This window comes from Cotesia typhae, unplaced genomic scaffold, assembly GCF_013202065.1.
Source record: "Cotesia typhae breed Kobodo isofemale line unplaced genomic scaffold, CoteBio_Ctyphae scaffold_121, whole genome shotgun sequence".
Taxonomy (NCBI): domain Eukaryota; kingdom Metazoa; phylum Arthropoda; class Insecta; order Hymenoptera; family Braconidae; genus Cotesia; species Cotesia typhae.
The window spans coordinates 5150616-5176756 of NW_027423773.1; the positions used below are offsets into that span (position 1 = coordinate 5150616).

A 26141-nucleotide genomic window follows, 5' to 3' on the forward strand; every position below is an offset into this window, starting at 1 on the left:
TTTATAGAGATGAAAAGACGTTCCTGTGAACTTTAGACAAAGAACTTGCGGCAATGCGTTATGTCACGTGGCTGTCACGTGTCAGAGATTACTAATTGTTCTGGGGAATCGATTGAATTACTTCGAACGCGGCAACATTATAAAAATACAGTTGGTATTAAGCTTTGCAAATACATTCTTACTCATAGACTATATCATGAATAAGCTTCTAAGTTGTAGGGAGTCCAAGCACACAAAACTTTCACACATAATTTCTAAGTAAATGAAAGTATTCTTATTTGAAGAGCATTGATTTATCGGATGACATCTGCTTATATTTCGAATATGAACGGAAATAAATTGGGTTTGGAAGTCTCAAAAAATTTGGGAATTGTTGCGATACTAGCTGATTGAATTTAGAAGCAGATTTGCGAATGGCTACGACTATTCCTTGATGTTTACTATTCAACGAAATAATAATCAGAAATAGAATTGAGAATTTGTTTATGTTACTCACATCAGCGAATATATAAAATAACTTGGTAAACCTAAAAAAAATTACTATTCACCATTTTACAGCTATACACTGCAAAACCAAGTGTGTTCATTTAAAACACATAAATGTGTTACTTTCTTGTAGTCACTTTTACGACGTTTCCCGGTGTGTTATTTATTAACACAGTATTTGTGTGTTATTTTGAAACACCTAGGTGTGTTACTTCAAAACACCAAAATGCATTATTTTAATGCACATAACCGTGTTACATATTATTATAGGTATTATTCACCAAAATGAATGATATTATCTTAATAATTTTATTTAGTCATTATTATTACATATATTTATTATGTATATTATTTATATTATTATGTAAATATCAACTAACACAGTCGTATACAGTTCTGTTACAGAATTTTTAAATGAAAAATATAATATCTAGTACAGTAATAATTTTAATCTCATTATTTTAATTATTAGAACGTAAAATGCGTGAGTTTTTTTTTTAATTAAGAAATATTTTATGTCAAAAAGTTTAAAAATAAAATTAATATATAAAATTAGCAAGCATAAAATTGTATTAATCAGAACAATACCTTATTTAATTATTAAACTTTCTTATGAACTTAGATACTACCAAACTCAAATTTTTTTGTGGTATATCTAATATGATATAGTAGTCTAAATATTGTAAAAGATTTAGGTATCCAGCAGGAAAATTTCTATGCCATGCATAGTAAGAAGCTAATACTCCGGCCAAAATTTTATAAATATCTGGATTCGGTATTTGAATATAATTATCTGCCACAATGTAAACTGATGCAATATCTTGATCCAGGGTATATACGACACATCTAGGTGCTTCACTTTCTACTGTCTCCAAGTCTTCCGTAGATTGTAAAGCCTGCAAACAATGCAGAAAAATGTGGGAATTTAGTAAATTCATACTTATAATACCGAAAATATATATAAATTTATAGAATTTTATATATTTATATTTATAACAATGAATTTAATTTTTTATTTTACATATTTATAAATTTTATTTTATATATTTATTTTATAGAATGATGAATTTATACCTGTTTAATGATAACTAGATTTTTCATTCCCTGTTTAATTTTTTTAGTGCCAAGTTCTTTGCCTAAATATTGGAGTATTGCAATTTAATTGTTGTTAGTTTCCAAAAAATTACAAAAACTTGTTAGTTTATCAATCCAAACGTCAATTTTTTTAACGATGTCTTCATACAATATTTCTCTCATAGTTAAGAATTCATAAAACATCTATAATTTAAAAAGATTCAATCAGTGAAATGCACCAGATAATATATATATGTATATATAAATCACATAAACTAAAAACTTACCATTTCATAGGAAATTAAGCACGGGTACTTGGCTATAATGTCAGAAATTCGAGTAGCTTCATTCTCGATCCAAACTCTACGCGAAGTTAAAGTTATTTTTAGTAATTGCTTCCAATGGGCTGTATTAATTCCTTTTTTATATGACTTACTCAATTCTTTGAGAGATTTTTCAATGTCACTACAAATAAAAAAGTCAATATTTTGACTAAAGTAGCTAATGTACTGATAAAAGAATTTAATTGTGTTAAAAAATATTTTTTTATAGTTAACAAATCATTTATTAGAGACTACTTCTCAGTATTAAACAAATATTTTTTAGCATTTAAAATGATTTGTTTGTATTTAATAAATCTAATATTCATTTATTAAATATTAATAAATATTTTTAAATACTAAGCAATATTTGTTAAGGACTAAAATGTGGTCTCTAGTAAATGATTTGTTAAATATTAACAAATATTTTCAACTATAAATAAATCCTTCTATCAGTGTGATATAGTATATGCAAAAAAAAAATTAGTTTTAACTATTTAAAATAGAAATTCTCATTTTTTAAACAGTACTTTCTGAACAGCACATAAAAAATACCATAACTATCATCACATTAAAATCATTATAGTACTACTTAAAATTATTATTTAAAGTGATTGCTGATTAAAAATATTTTCATTCGTATAAAATTTATCATTAATAATCAAGTAGTTAAATTTCAAAAACTGTTTTGATAATTACATATTATTGTCTACGAAAACCGCTTGAGCTGTTGGAAGCTTGCTATTCCCATCATGGTCTCTTTTAATACTTCCAGTCTTTTTCAACCCGTAACGATGATTTCTTATCCAGATACTTAATTGACTTCGAACGATTCCCTGAAAAATTTAAATTTGATAATGGAATAAAGAAAGTTAATGCCTAGTAAACATAAATAATACTTACACATTCATTAGATCCACCTTTGAGTTCTGGATAAGCCTGTACAATACTCGTCGCTAAATTGTAATAATCAAATTTTGTTGGTTTTGCATTTGTAACTTCCCACAAGTATGAGGCCCAAAAGTTGATAAAATACTTTTGAGCTTTAAGTACACCATCCTCGGTTAATTTTTTTTGTAAGTCTAATGTCAGTGAGGGTAGCGGAGAGTTAGCCGATATAGATTTTTGTTCATGTTGGGAGATTTTGGATGTTGATGGGCCAGGAATAATAGTTTTGGATGTCAGTAAGTGCTGTTTACTGGTAGCATCATCTTCCTTCAAGTCTTGTTCTTGGGCACTCTAAATTAATCATAAATTTTATTATATTAACAATTTTTCAATTTTTTGTGTGTATAAATTATGTGTATATTTTGAAATAGTTGTTATTTATTCGCAATTGAACCTGAAAAATTATTAAACTTTTTAATTAATAATAAATTTATATTTATGATACAACAGTCAATGGATACCTGATTTGTAAGATTTTGTTTGGAATAAATAATTATGAAAAAATTTTTTGAAAAAATTTCATGTATACATTTAACGAGTTATGAATAAAAATTTGCTTAATTTTTTATTTCTACTAAATTGATTTTTAAGTTAAAAAAGAAAAAAAAATTGTCAGCTGCTTTCAGCATTATTTAAATTTAATGAAAAAACTTTAATTTTATTCAATACTAAATATACATAATAAAACTTACTTGGTTACTTATGCTTGGCAGATTGTCATGGTCAATATCAATACTAGTAACTGAACGTTCAGTTGATGTTCCCATTGTTGCTTCAATAAAACTTATATTACCATTTGATGAACTTAACTCATTTTCAGAAAATACTATAGGTAAAGAATTAATATCAATGTCTGTTGATGAAGAAGGTAATGGTACAAGAAGTACGTGAACATCGCTTTTATCATGAATGGCGTCATCTTCATCAATGTCACATAACAGGTTGTTTCTATCTAGATCTTTTTGTTGCAAAATAATGGACTTGCCGGAAATCATTATCTTCAAACTAGCGTCTTTATTAATAACCTCCATCAATTTTTTCATAACAGATTCATAATCAATAGTATTTTCATCCTGTATATATTTGATACACTTGCATCTTCCGGCTATGAGGCAGTAAATTTTTTTTTCCATTATCTATTTTTTAGTGATTATTAATTTTTTTTTTTGTAGTCAAAACGTTTCTAGTATTTTAAAAATAAAAATAATTTATTTTAATATATATTTTCGTAACCTTGAAATAGCTTGAACAATAAATATGCTCTTAGCAATGACAGAGAAGTAAGTAGAACTTGCTTAGCTAACACGTAAGTTTCACAATATAGCGGTTATCTTTTATCCTTCGTTTACCCTCCAAGGCTCGGCAACATAAAACGATCAACAACAAGCCTCAGACTCACAAATTTGGTGCGGGCTCACAAGATGTCGCACGGGTTTATGCTAACACAAACACACTGCCGCATACTATCACACACTTTTGAATGTACACCCATAGTTCGTATTTCATCGGAAGAGTGCGCTGCGAAAACATTCTGAAGATTCACAAAAATATTTGTTTACTTTTTTCATTATTTTTCATTGTGTACTTGTGCAGAAATACATGATAATTATAAAAGGAAACTAGTGAAATTGATGTAGAAAATTAAACACGACAATGGATATCTTGTGCTCCATGTGTTTCTATCAATGTAATTTACCAAACGTTTTGATGCAACACGACATACGTCACCATCAGCATGATCCAAAGTTTAAAGTTCAATGTAAACAAACGGGATGTGGACGAAGTTTTACAAAATGGAAATCTTTTCGCCAACATCTATTTAGGAAACATCCAACAGTGCAAACTCCATGTAACAACGAATTTGAAGTACATGAAAATATTAATTTATTTAATGGACAAGATGTACTCTAAAATAATATCATCCATGCTCCTATAGATAATCAGAGTAAGAAATAAAAATAAACTATTATTTATATAATTATTTATGATACTGAAGTTAGCTGATACCTATCAATTTTTTTTTAATTATTATAGCAAATGAATTACAATTAAAAAATTTTCACTTACATTTTTTGTAATTCTCAAATGCGAAATTTTGTTATTGAATTTTTTTCATAATAATTTCACTGCTATAAAATTCTACAAAAATTTCTAAAATCTGTCAACTTCAGAGTCATTTATAATACTGATGATTATTTTTCATTTATAATTTGCTTAATCTATTTTTTTATACTACAAAATAGATAATTTTGGAGAAAAAACTTTAACACCCAAAGAAATTTTACAACTGAAGTCAGCTCAATTCGCTGTTAACATACGAAAAAACTGTAAAATCTCTCAGAAAGCTATGGAAACCATGATGGAAGGAGTAACAAATTTAGTGGATGATTATTTATCAATTTTAATGGTAAAAACTTTTATTTTTTTTAAATTGATTAACCGTACTAATATTTATATTTTTATATTTAGGGAGAAATAAACAAGAGTGTTAATGTTGACGATGAAACCGTAAAGTTTGACGGACATAAGGAATATATGCACTGAAACTTATCCCCCATCAACAATATTTTCTTCAATACAATCTCTTGACAAAGTATTGAAAGAGAATTTTAATATGGTCTGCGCAGAGAAAATTGTAATTCGCTCAAAACTCATTTGGAAAAGAAAAGCGTTTGGTTTTAAAACTTCTGCTAAGGTCCGAAAAGTTAACTATGAGGGGTATTATGTACCTTTCTGGGAAAATTTTAAAAATCTTATTTCAAATCCTGAAATCTACGATAGCTTTGTAAATCAAACTAGTAATTCAGATAATATTTATCGTACAGTACTGGATGGATGTTTTAATAAAAACCATGAATTTTTTAAAAACCATAAAAATGCTTTAGCGATTATATTTTACTATGATGACCTTGTTGTTGGTAATCCGTTAGGCGTTGCAGCAAAGAAACATAAACTGTCGATGTTTTATTGGACTTTGGCAAATATAAAACCAGAAGTTCGATCATCGTTAAATATTATTCAACTTTATGCTATTGTACGAACGGAACACTTGAAGCAACCAAATGGAGTTGCTAAAATTTTACAACCATTTATCACCGATATTGTCAAATTACAAACTGTCGGAATCAACATTCATGTAAACGGAGAATTAAAAAATTTAAAAGGGCCTGTTATATTTTGTGCTGGTGATACTCCTGCGTCTGCTATGTTGGGAGGATTCAAAGAATCTGTTGCAGCTTATCGACTATGTCGTACTTGTATGATAACTAAGGATGAATGGCGCCAAAATTTTTCAACTCAAAATTTTATTTTACGAAATAAAACTGATCACCAAGAGCACGTTGATGTAGTATCAGACTCATCCGTAACTAATGCAGCACAGGAATTTTGGAAAACACAATATGGTATAAATAAACAAAGCTCTCTAGCGGATATCCCTTTTTTTGATGCAACGAAGTGTTTTCCGCAAGATGCTATGCATGTCTTAATTGAAGGAGTCGGAGAAATAGTTTGTCGAGCATTTCTTCGTTACTGCATTGTCGTAGAAAAAATATTCACTCTTGACCAGTTAAATGAAAATATAGAAAAATTTTATTTTAAATATTTTCAGAATGACAAACCAGCTTTAATTTTGAGTTCTCATCTTACTGAAGAAGGTCACCTTCGACAAAGTGCAGCACAATTTTTAGTTTTATTTTATACTCTGCCATTTTTAATAGGAGAGTGGATTGTAGAAAATAACGAGAATGAGCTAGAAGAGCAAATTTCTTGTTACATGCAAATGTTGGATATTATTAAGGTTTCTTTGGCTTATGAGATTCACGAAGATACAGTTGATTACTTAGATCAGATGATACGTGTATTTATAATTAATTTTAATCGCTTGTACCTAAATTTAATAGTTCCTAAATTTCATTTTATGATGCACATTCCATACTACATTAAACTCTTCGGACCTGCAAGACAGCTATGGTGTTTTAATTTGAAGCTGCTCACGCTTATTTTAAAGCACTTGTTACTGTTATTCGAAGTTTTAAAAACTTGGCAGTTACGCTGTCATATCGTCATCAATCAAGATTATGTTCAAGACTTTGTTCTCCACCAGGAATGCCAGCAAAAAAATTTTTGTATCAAGATGACTATGTGAGTGCAGGAAATTCGGTATTAATATGCAACCTACCATATTCAAGAATCTTTCAAAACGTCATAGATGAAAATGACTGGTTAACATGTCAAATGTTGCGAACAGACAAAGTCATAAATTTTGGAACTTCATATCATTCTAGAGCAATAATATTATTAGAATGTGATGACACTCTGACCAAGTTTGGTCAAGTTGATGAAGTATTCATTTACAATGATTTGAAATATATTGTTTATTCTACACTGGATACTTTATTTTTTGAACGAAAACTGAATGCTTATCGTGTGATGAAAACCACTACAACTAATGAAAAAAAAATTATTGAAATAAAAGATTTAATATTTCCTCATCCACTTTCTACATTTAATACTATAAACAAAACATACGTTCCATTAATTAATCACGAACGAACAGAGTTTGAAATTTTATAATATATATATATATATATATATATATATATATATATATATATATATATATATATATATATATATATATATATATATATATATATATATATATATTAGGGTGGTCCTTAGGTTGGGTTTTTGAAATTTTTTTCACGATAGTTCAAAATCGGTTCAAAATCTATAAAAAAAAATCATGCCAAGTTATAGCTCTTAATTTTAATATTAACCCGCGCCCCCCGACGGTCAAAGTTTTAAAGGAAAATAACATGGGAAAAGTTATATTTTTACTTTGGAATTTTTACGTCATAAACTAACCAACAAATCACATCAAAAATATTTTTTCTAATGCAAAATTTAACGGTCTACAAAAAGGTCTCTTATCATTTTTTGATAATTCTAACGGTTTTGAAGTTATTCGAGGTCTAAATTGAAACTATAATCTTTTTCATAGTTTTTTCTGGTCATTTAATAATTCAACAATCATAGACGGGTTATTATTCATATTAGATTACTTTTTTACTTATGCATGTAATTTTGAACTATAATTTACGTGAAAAGTATTAATCAATTAAAGAAGTGTATTATTAATATTTTAATGAATCGAAAATGTACAAACATTACCATTTTTATTTTTAAGTACAGATACTTTCATGAAGTTTTTACATTAGTTTTTTTAAGTGCGTCAGGAAACATTTGACGATGATCTTTAACCAATTGTAACACGTATTGCATTTGTTTTTCATCCTTAGTATAACGATTACAAAAATCTTGCACTAGTTTAACTCCTCTTTCAGCACAGTCATTCACAACCGATAGTTTTTAGCGAATCGTAATGCAGTTTTATAGTGTTCATTATGAGCCCATTCAGAAGGATGAATCTTTAAAAATTCTGTTTGTAACTCGAATCTATTGAAAAATTGATCGATTCTGCAGTTACGAAAAAGTCAATATCATTATATAATAATTCAGTTATGCTCTTAGTTTGAAAGCGTTTAACACTACATTTTTCACTAGTATAATCCAAGTCTTCTTCCGGAATATCATCAATCACAATTGTTTCTTCTTCTTTACGCAGCTTAGCGACAATTTTTAATTTTGTTTCTTGTGAAACTTCCTCATCAAAAATAGCCATGATTGCTAATTCTGGTGATAAATACCACAAGTGATTCATAAATCTACTAATTGCCACAGTAGCAAGATTACTGTTGATTGTCTTAAAGTTGTTGAGTTCTTTTATAAACTGTAGATCATGGTACGGAGCTTTGACACTATTTGACGACGAAAACCAAGCTTTAACATAAACCATTGTCACAAAAACACATATTTGCCGTAGTTTATTATCTTCACCTTTTTCAATGACAATTGCTCCCGAAGCATGTACATTTTCAATATATAAATAGCTTTTGCCATCCATCGTGCATGGTGACAAGCTCCTGGCTTACGAAAACTAAATTTTTCGGGGATGACACCGATAAAAACTAAAGTAAGCTCTAATAACTCTTTGTAATCATCACGAGGCAGTTGTGATGCAAGAGTTTCAGTCGCAAAAGTTCTAATAGATTCAATTTTTTCATTTGTCAAGATATTATCATTTTTCGGATCATCTAAACCTGTTTTGTAACTGAGTTTATTTAAATCTCCCCATTGCTTTTGGAATCGGATAAAAAGTGGAACATTAGGACCAACAGTATTTGGAAAAACAGCTTCGAAGACATATCTTAGGATATGTCAAATAGGACTATTTCAAATATATGATGCCTACATGGAAGATACAACAAATCTCTTTCTAACAATTTTTCCAGTAATGCAGCAGCACCATTACGAAGGCCTAAATTTGAAGGAGTAGTGTCACAGCATATTGCTTTTACAGATATGTCGAATCCCCAGTCACATAATGTCTTATGAACTACAGAAGCTTGTGCCATTCCAGTTCCATCTTCACTCGTTGGTACACCTAACATAATTTCTTTACTTTCTGAAGTAATTATTACAGGCAATCGATGAACAGTTTCTGTATTTAACAAATTAGGTAATAATTTTCCATCCCAATGTACAACAATAGATGATAACTTTAAGTCTTGGAAATGTTTTTTTATTTCTATTGATTTTGACTCTCGCATAGTAAGCCGACATCGGCGAATAGATGATCGATTATTGTCAAGGGGATTGACAATAATGGAATTAATATCCACTTCTAATAATTTTAAATCGATAAGCGACTGACAAATAGCTGTAGTTATAAACACAGCATCTCTGTCGTTTACTTTACAACGGTCAAAAGTAGCTACAACTCTTTCGTTGAGAATATTGTGAGTTCCTCTTATATTTCTTGATTTAAATTGGCTGGCAGTAGTTGGAATGTATACTTCTCCACTAGAGACTGATTGAGCACTTCCTTGGCTTGATAAGAGTTCAACGTTTTTGTCTACAAAAAAGGATAATGATAAGACAAAAAATATCTTCACTATAAAATAATAAAATATCAATGAGTAAGTTGATTATTATTATTTACCAAATAATGATTTTTCTTTTTCACTTTCCAATTTTCGTTTTTCGAAATCCAATTGTTTCTCTAATTTTTTAACACCAATTTCATCGTCATCGTATTTCGTCTTAATATTTGCAATAAAACCAATTCGTTCATCTGATCTCTGATTATTCAAGAATTCTTTGGAATTTTCATCAACCATTTCAAATACATTTACGGTGCGATGTCAAATAATTTTTTAATGAACAGGAAAATTCATTTTGTTTTTTCACAGCAACTTCACTCCGATTTCTATGTTTAAGAAGTATGCGCCACTCATCATACAGTTTTTCAACTTATCTCGACATCTTTGCACATCTTGAACGGGAATTCGAGCTTTTTCCAAAACACAATAATTTCATCAATCACTGCAGCAACACTATCTGTGATAGTATTATTTAAAATACGTGTATAAAAAAATAACACTTTCAAAGCTTGCAATTTCGATGGTAATTTGTTACCTACGATTTGAACGTCAACATCACCAATCAAAAAAATGTTTTGACGTAAACGTGATAACTCCATATTTAACTGATTACTTAAATATCGGATAAATGAACTCAAAAAATTTATTTATATATCAAAAAGGCATCAGTACTAATAATTGAACGATTTTGATCAAGCTGAGAAATAAATGTAGGTTATGAGTAATCTGAGAATTAATTTTAGTGTTAGAAATTGAAGTAAAATCTAATAGATGGCGGCATGATCGGTTTCTAAAATGTTTTTAACCAGAAATCAAAATTTGAAATTGGAGTTTGTTGATATTTGTACCAATAACAATAAAAATCGAGACAATAGGTCCCGAATTTCTTTTGTATCCAAAAAAAGTTAAAAATCTTTAAAATGTTCGACAGTTCAAGCTAAAAAAATGAATTGGTGTTACTATTATTCCAAAGTTACAGTTACTTTGAAAATTTTCTAAACAAATAAATCCAATGAGATTATAAAGAATAACCGGTTCATGATTTATGAACTATTAAATGACCAAAAAAACTATGAAAAAGATTATAGTTTCAATTTAGACCTCGAATAACTTCAAAACCGTTAGAATTATCAAAAAATGATAAGAGACCTTTTTTGTAGACCGTTAAATTTTGCATTAGAAAAAATATTTTTTGATGTGATTTGTTGGTTAGATTATGACGTAAAAAATTCCAAAGTAAAAATATAACTTTTCCCATGTTATTTTCCTTTAAAACTTTGACCGTCGGGGGGCGCGGGTTAATATTAAAATTAAGAGCTATAACTTGGCATGATTTTTTTTTTATAGATTTTGAACCGATTTTGAACTATCGTGAAAAAAAATTTCAAAAAACCCAACATAAGGACCACCCTTATATATATATATATATATATATATATATATATATATATATATATATATATATGGGGTATTCCATGCCAAATCGACCACTTTTGACCCCGACCCTTTTCGATTTGGCCGAAAGTTTTCCATCCTTTTCTACCCTATAAAAAACGGTTCTCAGAATTTTTTTCAATTTTTTTACCTAACTCCAAAAAAGTTATGAATTTTTCAAAAAAATGGCTTTTTTATTTTCAAATAGCCATAACTTTTTCAAAACTAAACATTTAGGTACCTTTTTTTTTTTTAAATTTTTGTTTTTAGATGTACTTTCCGATAAAAAATATTAAAAAATTTTTGTAATTCAATACATATGGAATTTTTCAGTTTTTTGACAAAAATCAATGATTTATCGAAGTTCGACATTTTTTTTTTTTAATTTTTTTTTTCTAAAATAAACTTTAATCAATTCCACAATTATCCCTGTAGAACCCAGATTGGGCCGATTTCTCTTTCTATTTTTTTTATTCAATTGAAAAAATATTGTTAAATTTTCAAAAATGGAAAAAAAATTTTTTTTCATAAATTTTATTTATATAATGAGATAAATACAATTCAACGATTTTACGGCATTACATTCACAATTTAGAGGCTTCATCGATGACTGTAATTAGTAAGATCAATAATTGATGCAGCTAAAATTAATTACTTTTCTCTCTGTCGTTTAAATATTTTACAAATTCTGTGTTCATTCGAATTCGAAAAGTTTTTAACTAGTAAACAACCATTTTTGTCCGGAATTATACAATGTAGTTGTTGAGTTCCTGTAATCATAGCTGTGTCATAATCTTCTTCTGGGGAAAACTTCACTATAATATTCGGCAAGTTATCCGGTGCAGAAGCCCATTCAAAAAGTTCTTCTGGTGTCGTTATTTGTTTGTCTACCGCGAGTTGGAGACTTGCTCTCGCTGCAAGTCGTTTGAGAATACCACCGATTCCATCACACGGACCTTTCCCATGGGCAGTCGCAAAAAAATGCCATTCAGCAGGAATATCAAAATCATCTTCGTGGTAATATAAATTTACAAAGTTTTTAAAGTTCTTAAATTGTTGAGGAGCTCCATCAGAAAAATAATAAATCTTGTTACAACGTTCAGGAAGACTTTTCACGTAATCAGTTATTATTTCGATGAAAACATGAACAGCAACGGCATCATGTTTGTTAGAATCTGAGATAATTACTAAACTTTTGTGTTCAAGTTTGTTATTTACTGTATAATAAATAACGACTGGAAAAACTGTTGCCTGATTATTATTCCAGTGAAAACCAGCTGCCGCATTTTGTACTACGAAGGCATAATTTTCTGCAAAATCACAAATAATAACGTATTCGTTTGGTTTCAATGGTTCTTTCAATGTCTTCAAGAATTGGGCTTGCTCCTTAGCAATGAACGAATGAGGTAGAAGAATTTCTAACTCACTACAAAATTTTTCCACAAATTCTTCTGTAGGCTTAATAATAGTTTCTAAACTACTTCTCGGTTTTGATATCCAATATTTATATGTAATATTCTCGATTTCCTGGTCCTCAAAACATTTTAGTAAAATTTTACTCAACTCATCGACCCCAGGACAGTTTTTACATCCACCTAAATAATACTGAAAAGATGGATTTTCACATATAATCATGCTCAAGTAATCGCTGTAGTGTTTAATAGGCTTTTCTGTGTTCCTTGTTCAAGAATAAATATTTGCACCTAAAATAACAGTAATTTAGTAAACTTAAAATTCACGCATTTATAATTATTAATTAATTTGATAATTACCAAGCATCATTAACTTCACGTTTTGATGAAGCGTACACACGCAGATGGTGTGTGTTCCACTTGCCCCTGCTAACACACAATGTTTTGGTCGCAAAGAAGCGAATTTTGAAAATCCAATTCTCTCAGTAGGATTTATTTCACAGAAACATTGGTATAATTCTTTTAAATTAGACAGGAAAAGTCTTTTTTGGACGTGTATCCGATTACCATCATCACTTCGAATTGATACAAAGTCTTTCATACCGGGCATTTGAGCACTATACTCATCATCGTTGTAAAAATTTTCAACTTTTAATTTTACCTGATCAGTAATTATCCTCCCTATACAAAAATGTTGAGTAATTTAGTTTTCAAGTGTATTTAAAACATCGATTTTACGCTACCCATACCTAATTTCGATTCAGGTGTAGAAAGTAAACCCGTTTCTTCAACCAAATTTTTTGCTACTCTTGACAAATGTCTTGATGTATTCATAGTTTCACAAATACGTCTCTCACTCCATTTTACAGGTAATAATGTTAAAATTTGTATTTTCAAAGACTTATCAGTTTCTTTATCGTTGAACTTATCATACAACATTTTAATTAGAGAGCGAAAATTTTCACCATCGTCATCAATCGATTCTTCATCTGAAGAAGAAAGCAAAACTTTTTTCAAGCTGTCGGATACCCGATTTATTTTATTGTTCAAAAATTGATTATCATTCAATTTCTTCGATGGAATCGGTGATTGATTTAACAATTCTAATGCATGGTTCATTACGGGTAATTGAGTTGCAGCGCTAACGTGGGATCCTGAGCTTGATTGTGATGCTTTGGGTTCGCTATCAAATGACATGGAACCTTAAAAAATAATAGTGAAACATATAGCTACTAGAAATGTATTCAAGTAACGTATAAATAATTAAAAAAACTTACGGAATGATAAGGATAATGGGAGATCCATGGCAGTTGTATTACTATCATTGTCAGCCTGATCATTGTTGTCATTATTGTCACTATAGTTGTCTTCACGGTCACTTACATCAGCACTAGGATCATTACGAGCATTTGTTTGTTGCTTCACTAACTCTGAAGCTTTTTTTCGACATGAACTGCATAATAAATAATTATCATCTAATCCTAACGTTACTTTCATAATATCAGTCGCCGAACGTAAACCAATTTTTTTAAAATGAGATTCCAACTCAAAAGGATTACAACACCGATCAAATACCTTTTTGACGCCATAAAGACAAATTAAAAAGCGCTTATAAACTAGAGAAATTATTTATTTATACAACAAATGTAATGACAATCTTTTATAAAACACTAGATTGCACAAAAGATTTATAGGTTATGTTTTAGATCTCAAAATGAAAAAGCCGCACTTTTAATCAAAACATACTAGCTTATAGCATCTAGTTTACTGGCTATAGGTAAGTCGATAATTGTTATCCCTAGTTTATCGATCTAATTGATATATTAAAATTTGAATCTTACTAAATACAGTCATCGATGAAGCCTCTAAATTGTGAATATAATGCCGTGAAATCGTTGAATTGTATTTATCTCATTATATAAATAAAATTTATGAAAAAAATTTTTTTCCATTTTTGAAAATTTAACAATATTTTTTCAATTGAATAAAAAAATAGAAAGAGAAATCGGCCCAATCTGGGTTCTACAGGGATAACTGTGGAATTGATTAAAGTTTATTTTAGAAAAAAATTTAAAAAAAAAAAAAAAATGTCGAACTTCGAAAAATCATTGATTTTTGTCAAAAAACTGAAAAATTCCATATGTATTGACTTACAAAAATTTTTTAATATTTTTTATCAGAAAGTAAAAAAGAAAAAAGCCATTTTTTTGAAAAATTCATAACTTTTTTGGAGTTAGGTAAAAAAATTGAAAAAAATTCTGAGAACCGTTTTTTATAGGGTAGAAAAGGATGGAAAACTTTCGGCCAAATCGAAAAGGGTCGGGGTCAAAAGTGGTCGATTTGGCATGGAATACCCCATATATATATATATATATATATATATATATATATATATATATATATATATATATATATATATATATATATATATATAAAAGGTCAAAATATATAACGATATTTTCATCTAAGTTTTTTATTTTATGTTTTATTCATCCTATCAAGTAGTAATTATACTGATAAGAATGTGATCAATAAATATAATACATTTCAATACATCATATACGATAGGCTGATACGTAATGTGTTAATGCATTTCAGTGCATAATGGTAAAGTGTATTTATATTTAATACACCAAAAAATGCATTAACTCTTTATGCAATTAAAACGTGTAAAATTATGCGTTAGGTGTGTTAAAATTACACGTTACGTTTTTCAAGTGTCTTATTTTCATGCACCTACCTTCGTTTATATGTTTAGACGTTTTAAAGAACCCTGCTTAAACATTTTCGTGCATTGAAAAAAGACGCTTATTAACACACTTGGTTTTGCAGTGTAAGTATGCTTATTACTGCAAAATAGTGTATATACAGTGATTTCCACTGTTTAAGATTTACGGAATATTTATTTATTTATTTATTTATCAAACGATGAACCCAACAGCATGACCAATGACAGGGTTCCACACAAATAAAAGTGTACATAGTATGTAGTAAATAATAAAAAAAAAAAAAAAAAATATGTGTGTGTACCAGACTACACAGGTAAGAAGTGAAACTTCTTGATGACATAATTTTTCTATTATTTACAACTTCACAGAAATTGGGTAGATGGGGCTTAAGAAAAAAAAATTTCCCGGATTACATTAAAGCTATTTTAGTATTGTAGACATGCATACAAATAATATGAGTGATTCATTTTTTCATTGCATTTATTATAATTATTGTAATTCATCAATCATGATATCATCATTACGATTGTTGTCATTTTTTGATTTGCCATTATTTGATCTAAAAAAAAAAATTAGTTAATCAGCTTACAAAAGTTATACAACGAACTTCAATATTCATATTTCATTCCATAACTTAGTAGAAATAATTACAGCAGATATTTAATAACTTACTAAATTATACGAGTTATGAGTAAATAATTGGAATTATCTATTCAAAGTAATACAATTATATGATGACAGTTATTCTTGTAGACATGCAATGATTTTATAGAATCCAAAATGGATAGATAAATCAATAAAAGCGAATAATTAATAAAGATGTACGTATTTAATTTGTTTTTTCAATTTTTTTCAGAATTAATAATGCTTACTAGATTTGTTCATTACGGCGCTTTACTGAACTTTGATAAAAAAAAAAGAACATGGTGCGTAACCGAAAATCGTGACGATTTTTTTTACATTGCTATAAAATTTCTCTCATACGTCGATGAAGAAGTTTCACTTAAAAAAAAAAAAAATAAAAGTATTAATAATACATATAAAGTGGTAACATAAATGTAAGAATCATAAATCACTCATGCACCTGACTTAATAATCTGTAGAGAGAGTGAATATTGCCGATAGAATATGGTTGCATATTATTATTTAAAATATAGTAAAAATTTAATGATTACATTAATCGGTACATGGGCACAGATGTGGCAAAGTTGGTACAGATCATTAGAAGACGAAAAGATGGACCACTTCTAATGACAGGCACTTTAAAATCAGATTTAATATGATCTATAGTTATAAAATTAGTTATGTTATTCCATTAGATCTATCCATTCCAGATATCCATATCTATATTGATTCCATTAGATCTTCGAGCTCAAAAATACAATTTTCGTGTAGTAATAAATCACTATTTTTTTAATTGTCAAACCGCAATAACTTTTGAATGAATGAAGATTACAGTATCTTCTATAAAGAATAACGTTCTATATGAGTCTGTTTCAGTAAGCAATTTAAAATATCAGAGATTTCATTACTTTAAAATACTGTTAATACCGCTCTACAAAATTTAAGAAAATAAACAAAATCGATTGTTTTTCGACTTCTGATCGGTTGTATCCTTTTCTATAGTCTATGGCAGATATTAAGTAGTTTTACGTCAATTCTGTAACCTTTTTATTCGGATGTTGATATTGGTCGACTGAGAATGACGAGATTTCTAAAGAAATGAGGGCGAACGAAGTGATCATATCATCACATAAGCATCTAGCTTAAGTGAGAAACCCGTATTAAAAAATTACTTGACTCAGGAAAAATAATGTCTTCCAAATTCCACTTTTGTTTTGTAATATTTAGTACTCACAATTCATGCAATTTACTTTCTAATCAAGAATATGTGATTTGTCGGAGATAGCCCAAAGTTTTCATTCAGGAGTTTATTAGTTCAATGAAGCTATTGCTATCTTGAAATAAAGTTCACTTATTTTGTCTAAAATTATAATTTTCCGGGATTAAGGTAGTAACATTGGTTCTTGATATTTCGTACTTGTATAAAGAGTTCTCTGACTGCTGAATCAAGAGTATATTGTGTGACTAGGGATAAAACAAAACCTGCCCGAACGAAGCGAGGGCTGACATTACTCAGCCTGAAATCGTGTTTCATTCCGCGTTACATATTATATTTTTCATATAAACCTGCATTAAAAATGCTAGTTTAATTGTCTGGAACTAACCGGAACTAGATAATTTCAAATGAATAGCAAAAATAACCATATTTAATTAAATTTATTGAGGAAATTAAAAACTATAATTTAAGAAGTTAACAAAAAACTATTACATTCAAATATTTTAATCTTGATTTTTCCGACAACAAATTGAAAGTTGCAGCTGCTGCTTTATCAATAAGATGCTGTGATGTATTTTCGGTTGCTGTATCCATATTTATTATATTATGAATTATAACATGTCAATGCAGTAAACGGTTAAAATGACAATTATAAAGTTATAAAATGAACAAAAGATACTCTTATATGATTCAAAATAAAGCTGCAACTTCATCGTGTGTGTAGAAAATCATCATTTTCTGCCCGCTGGGAAGAAAATGATTGATTCCTGCCGGCAACAGTCGCATTGGTCTCAAATTGACTAATTTCGGTTGGCTCAACAGGCATTGAAACTCGTATTTTCAATGCAGGCTATATGAAAAATACCACTTTGTTTTTTAACTTCCCGCTAAGAAAATCAATGATTTTCAAAAATCGGGAAGTTTTTGTTTTCACCCCATTTTGCAAAAATCGAGTTTTCATCAGATCTCGACGTTTGAAGGTCACAGGGAGCTTCCCTGACTAACCCAACCCCGCGAGGTTGTCACTGCGCGCGCGCGCGCGCGCGCGCGCGTGTGTGTGTGTGTGTGTGTGTGTGTGTGTGTGTGTGTGTGTGTATGTGAACCTCATAACTTTTGAACGGCTTGACCGATTTGATCGCAGTTGGTGTCATTCGAAAGGACTTCGCCAAACTTAGATGACCTCTAAGTTAGAATCAATTCGGACCGGTAGATTTCGAGAAATCGCAAAAAAAGTGAACAAATAAGTTGATTTTTTTTTTTCATTTTTTCAAAATATCTCCGAATTGGCTGAACTGATCGACCTCAAAAACTAATCAGCTTTTATCCTTAAAATCTCGGATCGATCACTACCAAGTGCGTCAAAATCGATTGATTCGTTCGTGGAATTGCTGTCGAAAGAAAACCGAAAAAAGTATTTTTTCGGAATTACTTCGAAATTCCTTGCTCAAACAATTTAAACTTAAAATTGCTTAATGAAGCTTTAAAAATTGCGTCAAATGCCTTCAACCACGTGGAAATCGTGCAGGGATGGCCTTTAGAATCAACCGTTTTCCTAATTTTTTTTATGAAATACTCTGAAAAACTCATCAACGAATTTTTTTTTTTTTGAATATAAGTAATACATACTATTGACAGAATTTTCATCTTTTCATTTTTAGTTCACGCCTTTATTAATTCAACTAATAATAAGAAAATCATTTATAACAGACCTTGCAAATTGCTTTTTTACCTGTATAGCAACAAACTTTTACTCTCAAAATTATTATTTATTTATCGATATATAGGCACATTATCTTATAGCAAATATGGGTTAAAAGAGAAGGCGTAACAGGGGCGCTTATCGACCAATAAGATACATATAATTCATAGGGTGGAGCTATGCGCGATACACCCTAAAATATTAGTCGGAAGTTACATTTGCGCATACAGTGATACCGAACAGGGATACCGTTTACTCTTTCAGTACAAAGTAGACATAGATTACTTATATTTTTATCCGTTAAAAAAAGAGTCTCTTTCGTTCAGTAGTACATTATTATTGTTAAAAAATTTAGTTAATGAGTAAAATTATTTTGTTTAAAAAAATTACTTCTCACTGTGTGTTAGTAATGTTATTAATTTTTAGTGAATCATTTATTGCTTAAGTTGTGTAAAATAGTGAACAGTCATCTCAGTGTAACTCTATTCCACTCGCTATCTAAATTGTAGAATTAATTATTTCAATATTCTTAAATTATAGTAAATATGTTTTAGTTGTTTAATACCTCAAGAATGAAGCATAGATTATCTTTAATTTTTTTTCTCTATAATGAAATAAGAAATAATTATTAATGTCAAATTTTATCATGGTGGAATTTTATCCTATAATTTTTGAATCGACTACTAAACAACAAGTTTCAAATCACCGGCTATCGTTAGAGTCAAAGATGCCATTTCGTTCATCAAATAACTGCAATAATGGTACTAAAAATTTATTAAATTATTGGTTCGATTCATGGTTGATTGCTAAATAGTTTGTTGAGATTCGTAATGAACATACAAAAAATATTCAACAATGTGAGAATTAGTCACATCTATTTCAACATAATATCCTTGTAGATGAGAAATTAGAGAATTCAATGCGTTAGTAATAATTTAAATTAATATTAATAAAAAAAATTCATAAATTTTTCAATTAGATTATTTGAACGATCTTCTTTTTAAATAATAAACGCATTGAATGTAAAAAAAATTAGCTAAGAAATCGTTTTTGGGTCGATCCAGCATTGTAATCAACGTTGTAGATATCATTTGTAATCTTTCAGAAATGACGCAAATTTATTTGTAAGACTTATAATTAATCTAGTCGAGAAGAGTTTTCTGAGATAAATCGTTAGACCTCTCTTAAAAATATGGCGATTGGTGCATTGGATTCAGAATTTGATTCTGAGAAAAGTGTATTTTTCAATTTATCTAACATTAATAATTTCATTTGTTATAAACAAAAAACGAAAAGACAAAAAGAGAGTTTCCGTTTTGTAGTTATAACTTCAAAAATATTAAAGATATTTGAAATTTGACAAAAATTCTAAAAGAGGAAAAAATTTTAGTGAAATAAGTCTTGACTCCCGGAGTTGTAGCTCCATTATTTATAATTTTGATTTAACGTTGAGAGTTAAGCTCCGCGCGGCCGTTTCGGTACCTAGGCGTCGCCGCCAAGCAGAGTATGCAACACAAAATAACTTTTTTATAACATTCAATATTAATTTAAAAATCTGAATAAATTATAGTGTCATCGAGACACTTGAAGGAATATAACCCCGCAAAAAAGTTCTTTTAGCTTGATTTTTGTTTAAGTTATTTAATTGTTAATTAACAAATTTTTCGGAGACTTGAGTTTTGATAAAATCTCTTATACAAATTAGAAAAATGTGTCTATAAATTTATTTTCTTTTGGGAGTTCTTATTGTATAAATAATAAACAAGATTCCGTTGGAAAAGCTTACAAAAGTTCTTTAATTTGTTTATAATGATTTTTCAAAGTTATCTAGAATTGAAATATCTAGCTAATGTCATAAAAAAATTTTTTTTTCCTAAATCTTTAATTCTGGTTGTTTTTGTGTTAGTATATTGCATTTGGTGGCTTGACTAAAAAAATATTTAACATTAATTATTTAAAAACTTGTTATAAGCAAATAGACAATTCGAATATTTTTCAAAAAAATTTTTTTTGCCATTTTTTTGTCTTAGTAAAATAATGATTAAAAAAATTTTTTTTTTAATTGTTTATAATTGTTTTTTTCATCTATCCACCATTTAAATTATTTATTAAGAAATCTTTTTTTTTTTGTTTTTAGTCATCATTTACAATTTTTAATATATTTGTGAAAGAATTTTTGTCTCTCTTTGGATTTTTATTGTTTATTTTTTAAAGTATTTGTTATAAACAAATTTCCATTTTTACTTTATTATTTTTCCGCCGCTTTAAAAAATTAGAAATACAGTCATGTGCATAAAAGTTGTAAAGAAAATTTTTCTATATTTTTTATTGAATTTTAAAATACTATTTCCCATCAAAGTTCTATGATTTTATCAACTTATAAATTGTTATAACTTCTAAATTATTGATCATACGGTCTTTAACATTCAGGACGATCTTTTAGACAATGTAGTAATTTATATAATAAATTTCTAACATGCTCGAGATCTATTATGGTTCAATTTTTATAAACATTTGTTTATAAAAAAATGCATTACTTGAATTTTTAAATAATTGTATCTTTTAAACTATTGAAGTTACGGCTTTAAAGATTCAAGACAATTTTATAATGTAATCATCGGACGACGCAAAAATAATTTTTTATATTTTTAATTACATTTGTTTATCATTTTTTTTTATTTATTCAAATTATTATAAAATTAAGCTTACATTTTCTGGGTTTGATTGTCGTTGTTTTCTTACTTAACGCCAATAACTCATGTTGTTTTTGCTGTTTTCTTTTAGTTTTGTAATTTTTAATTTATTACTTAACGTTATGAAAACAAAAACTCAAAATTTTTGCCAGTAGTGCAGCCTGGAAGGCATTTACGGAACTGAATGAACTTTTTACAATTTTTTAATTAGACTTGCGAAAAAAAGGATGAAAATACATACATATATTTATTCAAAAAAATAACAATACATACGCTTCTTATCGTGATGTGTGCTTATATCGTGAATTGGGTGGGCGTTCATTCGCACGTAGACCAACACAAAAACTTGTTTTCGTGTTGTGACGTTTTTTCACGGATTTTATAGGCACGATTTTCTTATAAATTTTTCGACAAGATTATTGTTTTCTAATTTATTTTATCTAATAGTAATATATTTCAATTTCAATAGGAACTTTGAAATAAAATGATATGTTGTCGAGGGATATCTTTCTTCAAGGATTTTGTTCAGCGATATTAACGCGTGAAACCGTTTAAAGTTACACAGCTCTGTGTTTAAAGCAACACAACTATGGGTTAAAAATTATGGAGGTTTTGTTAATTTAAGATTATAAAAGTGTTTCGTAAGTATCGAATAAAATTTTTTGATTATGATAAACCAATAGATCGAATATCACAAATGATTGTATTGAATCAACACACTGACATGTTAATTATTTGACACTTACATTGTAACATCTTAGACAATCCCATGTAGGAACTGCCAGAGTTGAATGACGGGGCATTATATATATATATATATATATATATATATATATATATATATATATATATATATATATATACACTAGCTGTTACCCGCTCGCTTCGCTGGGCCATTAGAATTGTATTTAGAATTGAATAAAATTGTATTTTTAGATCTAGACAAAATTTAATTGGAGTATTGTTTTGACTTGCACAGATTCTAAATTCCAACCGATTGGTCTGTACCTTTCATTCATGAGATTATTCTAGCAAATATTTATTGTAACTTTCAATGTGCAATCACTATGACATTCCTGAGACTTAATTCCTAGAATGAATGATAATTAACATGAAAAAAATTAATTTGAAATGAGCATTGAAAGTTTCATCAGTATAAGGAATTGCAGATCTCATAAGTAAAGTTGAAATCTGCCTAGCTTAAAGTGCGACGAATTTTGCTGTTAATTAGAATTTCCTCCATGACATTAATTTTTCATATAAAATTATTTGTATATGTTTTTTATGAGTTCTCTTTGAATAAATAGACAAATTTTTTTTCCACAGCTCAAGTGTTTAGCAAATGCTTTCATTTGAATCTGTTACATTTTCGCGATCCCGTAATAAGAACAATTCATTGGTTTTATGTGACCAGCAAAAATAAAATGTATGTAAAATTCTTCCTCTGTTGACTGAATAGCTACACCCTGGTTAAGAAATCGAACTTAAAATGATTTAACACCCACCCCCGCAAACCCTGTGAGGTGAGCTATAGTAAATGTTGTTCGTATATTATTTCTACATGTCTTACAGAAAGTTCCTAACCAATTTAGAGTCTATTCGAGATATAGTACAGAATCGAGAATTTTTCATTGTTAACGCCCCCGAAATCTTTTTGGGGTGGGATATCGTAAAATTCGTTCACAAATTATTCGTACATCATATATAAAAGATTCCTACCAAATTTTGAGTCTGTAGAAGCTATAGTTTGAAAATTAAAAATTTTCACTGTCAAAACACATCCCTGCAGCCCCCTGTGGGGTGATTTATCATAAAATTTTTTTATAGACTATATCTTCGTTACTCACAGAAGATTCCAGCCAAATTTAGAGTCGATAGGAGCTACAGTTTAAAAACGGGAATTTTTCATTGTTAACGCCCCCGCAAACCCCTTTGAAGGAGGAAATTCTTAGAATCCGTTCTTAGCTGACCTCTACATGGCAAAAGTAATATTTCTACAAAATTTCAAGTCTCTACGCCTGATAGTTCCAGAGATATCGTGATAATTCCCTAGTGGAGAGACGCGATGCCAAAAACGACCCCGCTCTGAACGCGGAGACGGGGTCGTTTTTTCGAAAAAAACGACGCGAGTCCAGAACGCGAGATAAGCAACGCTAGATAAAAAAATGTAGATTTAGATGTACTTTATCAATATAAGAATAATTTTTAGGGGATTTAGGAAAGATTAGCTATTATTTAATGAACAATTAATATGATTGATAAGAATAAATAAAGAAAAATAGGAAAGAATAAATTTTAACGGGGAAATGTATAGTATGTGTTTGCTTAAACCGCAGAAAAGAGAAATAGGCATCTTACCGACTGTAAAATTTTTATTTGAAAATTAAAGAGATGTCGCTACATGAATGTTTTTATTTTTGAAAACTAAGTCAGGCCCGTAAGATTGAGGACGCATTTTAATTAAACTAGCTTTTTCTAAATATTGGATAGAAATTAAAAATTAAATTACAGAGATTGAAGGTATCAACTCGAAGAAAAAAATCATCCGTTAAAGAATATTTGAACATTCAAAAATCATAGGCAAGATATATAAATACTTTCTTACTGTACTACAGTAAAAAATAAATGCATAAAAATTTGGAAAAAAGCAACTAGAAATCAAAAATGTTTAACTTAAATGTTTTATAATTTGTTGTGAACGTTCCTTTTTACACATTTTTGGTGAAACAATATTATTCCCATACTTATAATAATCTAATTAAATTTTATAAAAATAAAATTTTTAATTTTTAAATAAATTAAATCAAATGTAAATGTATTATTTTCTTCAGAATATTTTTTTTTTAAATAAATGTTAAGACAATTTTATTTGGAGCATTAATAAAAGGAAATAATAATTTATTTCATTCAAAAATTTTGATAATCTTTTGTTTCGTAAGGATTTAGATTGGTTATCAATTTTTTAAGAAGTGGAAAATTGTGCTAGTACTTTAAAAAAGAAAAACATCCGCTGGCAAGTTTTCATTGAAAATTATAAAAAATTGAAATGCAAGTGTTTTTAGTTGGATGTTCGCTAAAAAAATTATTTTATGCGTTTATTAACAAAATTTTTAATGTTCTGATATTCATGTTAATTTATTTACATATTTGTAGTGGAAAGATGTTATTCCCATAATTTCATAAATACGAGTATAATTTTATAAAGAGATATTTTTCAATTTTTACATCCATTATATTAAACATAAATTTATTGTTTCCTTTTTAGTAATTTATTATCATTTAATTTTTAAAATTTTTTCTTAAAACATAAAAAAGTGAATAAAAATAATTTCCTTCTTCTAAAAATTTGAAAAATCATCCGTTTTATAAGGTTTAAAGTTGATCATTGATTCTTATAGAAGTGGAAAATTATACTAGTACGTCGAAGAAATAAAAACATCAGCAAACAAATAGTAGGTAAGTTAAAGATTAATTTTTATTTTCTATTTGTTCAATTTGTTCAATTTGTTCTATTTGTTCAACAGTTATAAAATATTACGTTAATATTCAACAAATACTCTATGTAATAAAATATATTATTCTATATAAAAACTAATTACACATCTCTCGCTGGGTTGCTTTTAGTTCTGATTTTTTTTTTTAATTTCAGTTTCCGAACTATCATTTTCTTTGTTTTCATTTAGCCGTTTAGTGTTATTTTTTTTTTTTTAATTTTTGCTTCCTTTAATTTCAATTTTTTTGACGCTCGATAACGTTCGTCACTCAGAGTATCGCTAATCCACGATTTTATATGTTCCAGTTTGGGATATCTCTTGTCACCTTCTTTCAATACATTGATTTTTTCACATTTCAAACATAAATCTGTAAAAATTAGAGTAAATATTGTGTTTATTAATTTCAATTATAATTTTGGTTTAGATTTCTGCCATAAAATTCAAAGATTTACCTTGTATTTCGGAGACTTCCTCATCACTTATTAGGATTTTTACACCTGGAGCGTTTTTATCAAAGCCCAACTGCAATCTAATAGCCTTATCAGGCCATTTCATCCTTACTAGCAGTTTAGCTCTTTGTGACATAACTTCTTTATTTGAAGCTTTTTCCAATTCATTATGGTTGATCGTTTTTACCTAAAATACATGTGTTTTTCGGAAAGTGAAGTGATAAGATATTTTGTCATTGAGTCAATTATTATGCAGTCTTAAGGGGACCCGGTGGTCTAGCGGCCTAAAATTTGAGATATTTAAAAAAACTTTATTTCTATGTTAAGATAATGCTTATGAAAGGAATGACTAATGCTTTCAAATTTTTTTACACTTATTCTATTAATTATTAACTACACAAAAATGAAAATAAAAATAAAAAAAAAATTTTTTTTTAATTTGTAAAATGGCGCTTAAGTCCCCTCTAAAAAAAAATGAACCTAACTGGTGAAGGTAGATTGATCTCTCCCTATGATCTGAAATAAAAAAATATGACTGATTTTAAATTAGTATAAG

The 26141-nt window shown here is 28.5% G+C and overlaps 2 protein-coding genes across 2 annotated transcripts; one reads left to right on the top strand and one right to left on the bottom strand.

The window, feature by feature from the left end:
• Positions 1-1080: 1080 nt before the first annotated feature.
• LOC141533669 (uncharacterized) lies at positions 1081-4735 on the bottom strand. The gene is made up of 6 exons (XM_074252669.1): positions 3521-4735; positions 2784-3119; positions 2580-2716; positions 1848-2025; positions 1561-1764; positions 1081-1382 (listed from the first exon to the last, which is right to left on the bottom strand). The coding sequence occupies exons 1-5, from the start codon at positions 3959-3961 to the stop codon at positions 1645-1647; spliced, it is 1212 nt and encodes a 403-aa protein (XP_074108770.1). The 5' UTR covers positions 3962-4735; the 3' UTR covers positions 1081-1382; positions 1561-1644.
• Positions 4736-5442: 707 nt separating this feature from the next.
• On the top strand, positions 5443-6975 carry LOC141533888 (uncharacterized). Its single transcript, XM_074252981.1, has one exon. The coding sequence runs from the start codon at positions 5443-5445 to the stop codon at positions 6973-6975; it is 1533 nt and encodes a 510-aa protein (XP_074109082.1).
• Positions 6976-26141: the final 19166 nt, after the last annotated feature.

Bases quoted from the DNA above. Each gene is read 5' to 3' on its own strand.
- LOC141533888 (XM_074252981.1), top strand. From the start codon at position 5,443: ATGGTCTGCGCAGAGAAAATTGTAATTCGCTCAAAACTCATTTGGAAA.
- LOC141533669 (XM_074252669.1), bottom strand. From the start codon at position 3,961: ATGGAAAAAAAAATTTACTGCCTCATAGCCGGAAGATGCAAGTGTATC. The intron at 2,717-2,783 runs GTAAGTATTATT...TAAATTTTTCAG, and splicing joins AAGGTGGATCTAATGAATGT to GGAATCGTTCGAAGTCAATT. The intron at 1,765-1,847 runs GTAAGTTTTTAG...TTTAAATTATAG, and splicing joins GCTTAATTTCCTATGAAATG to ATGTTTTATGAATTCTTAAC.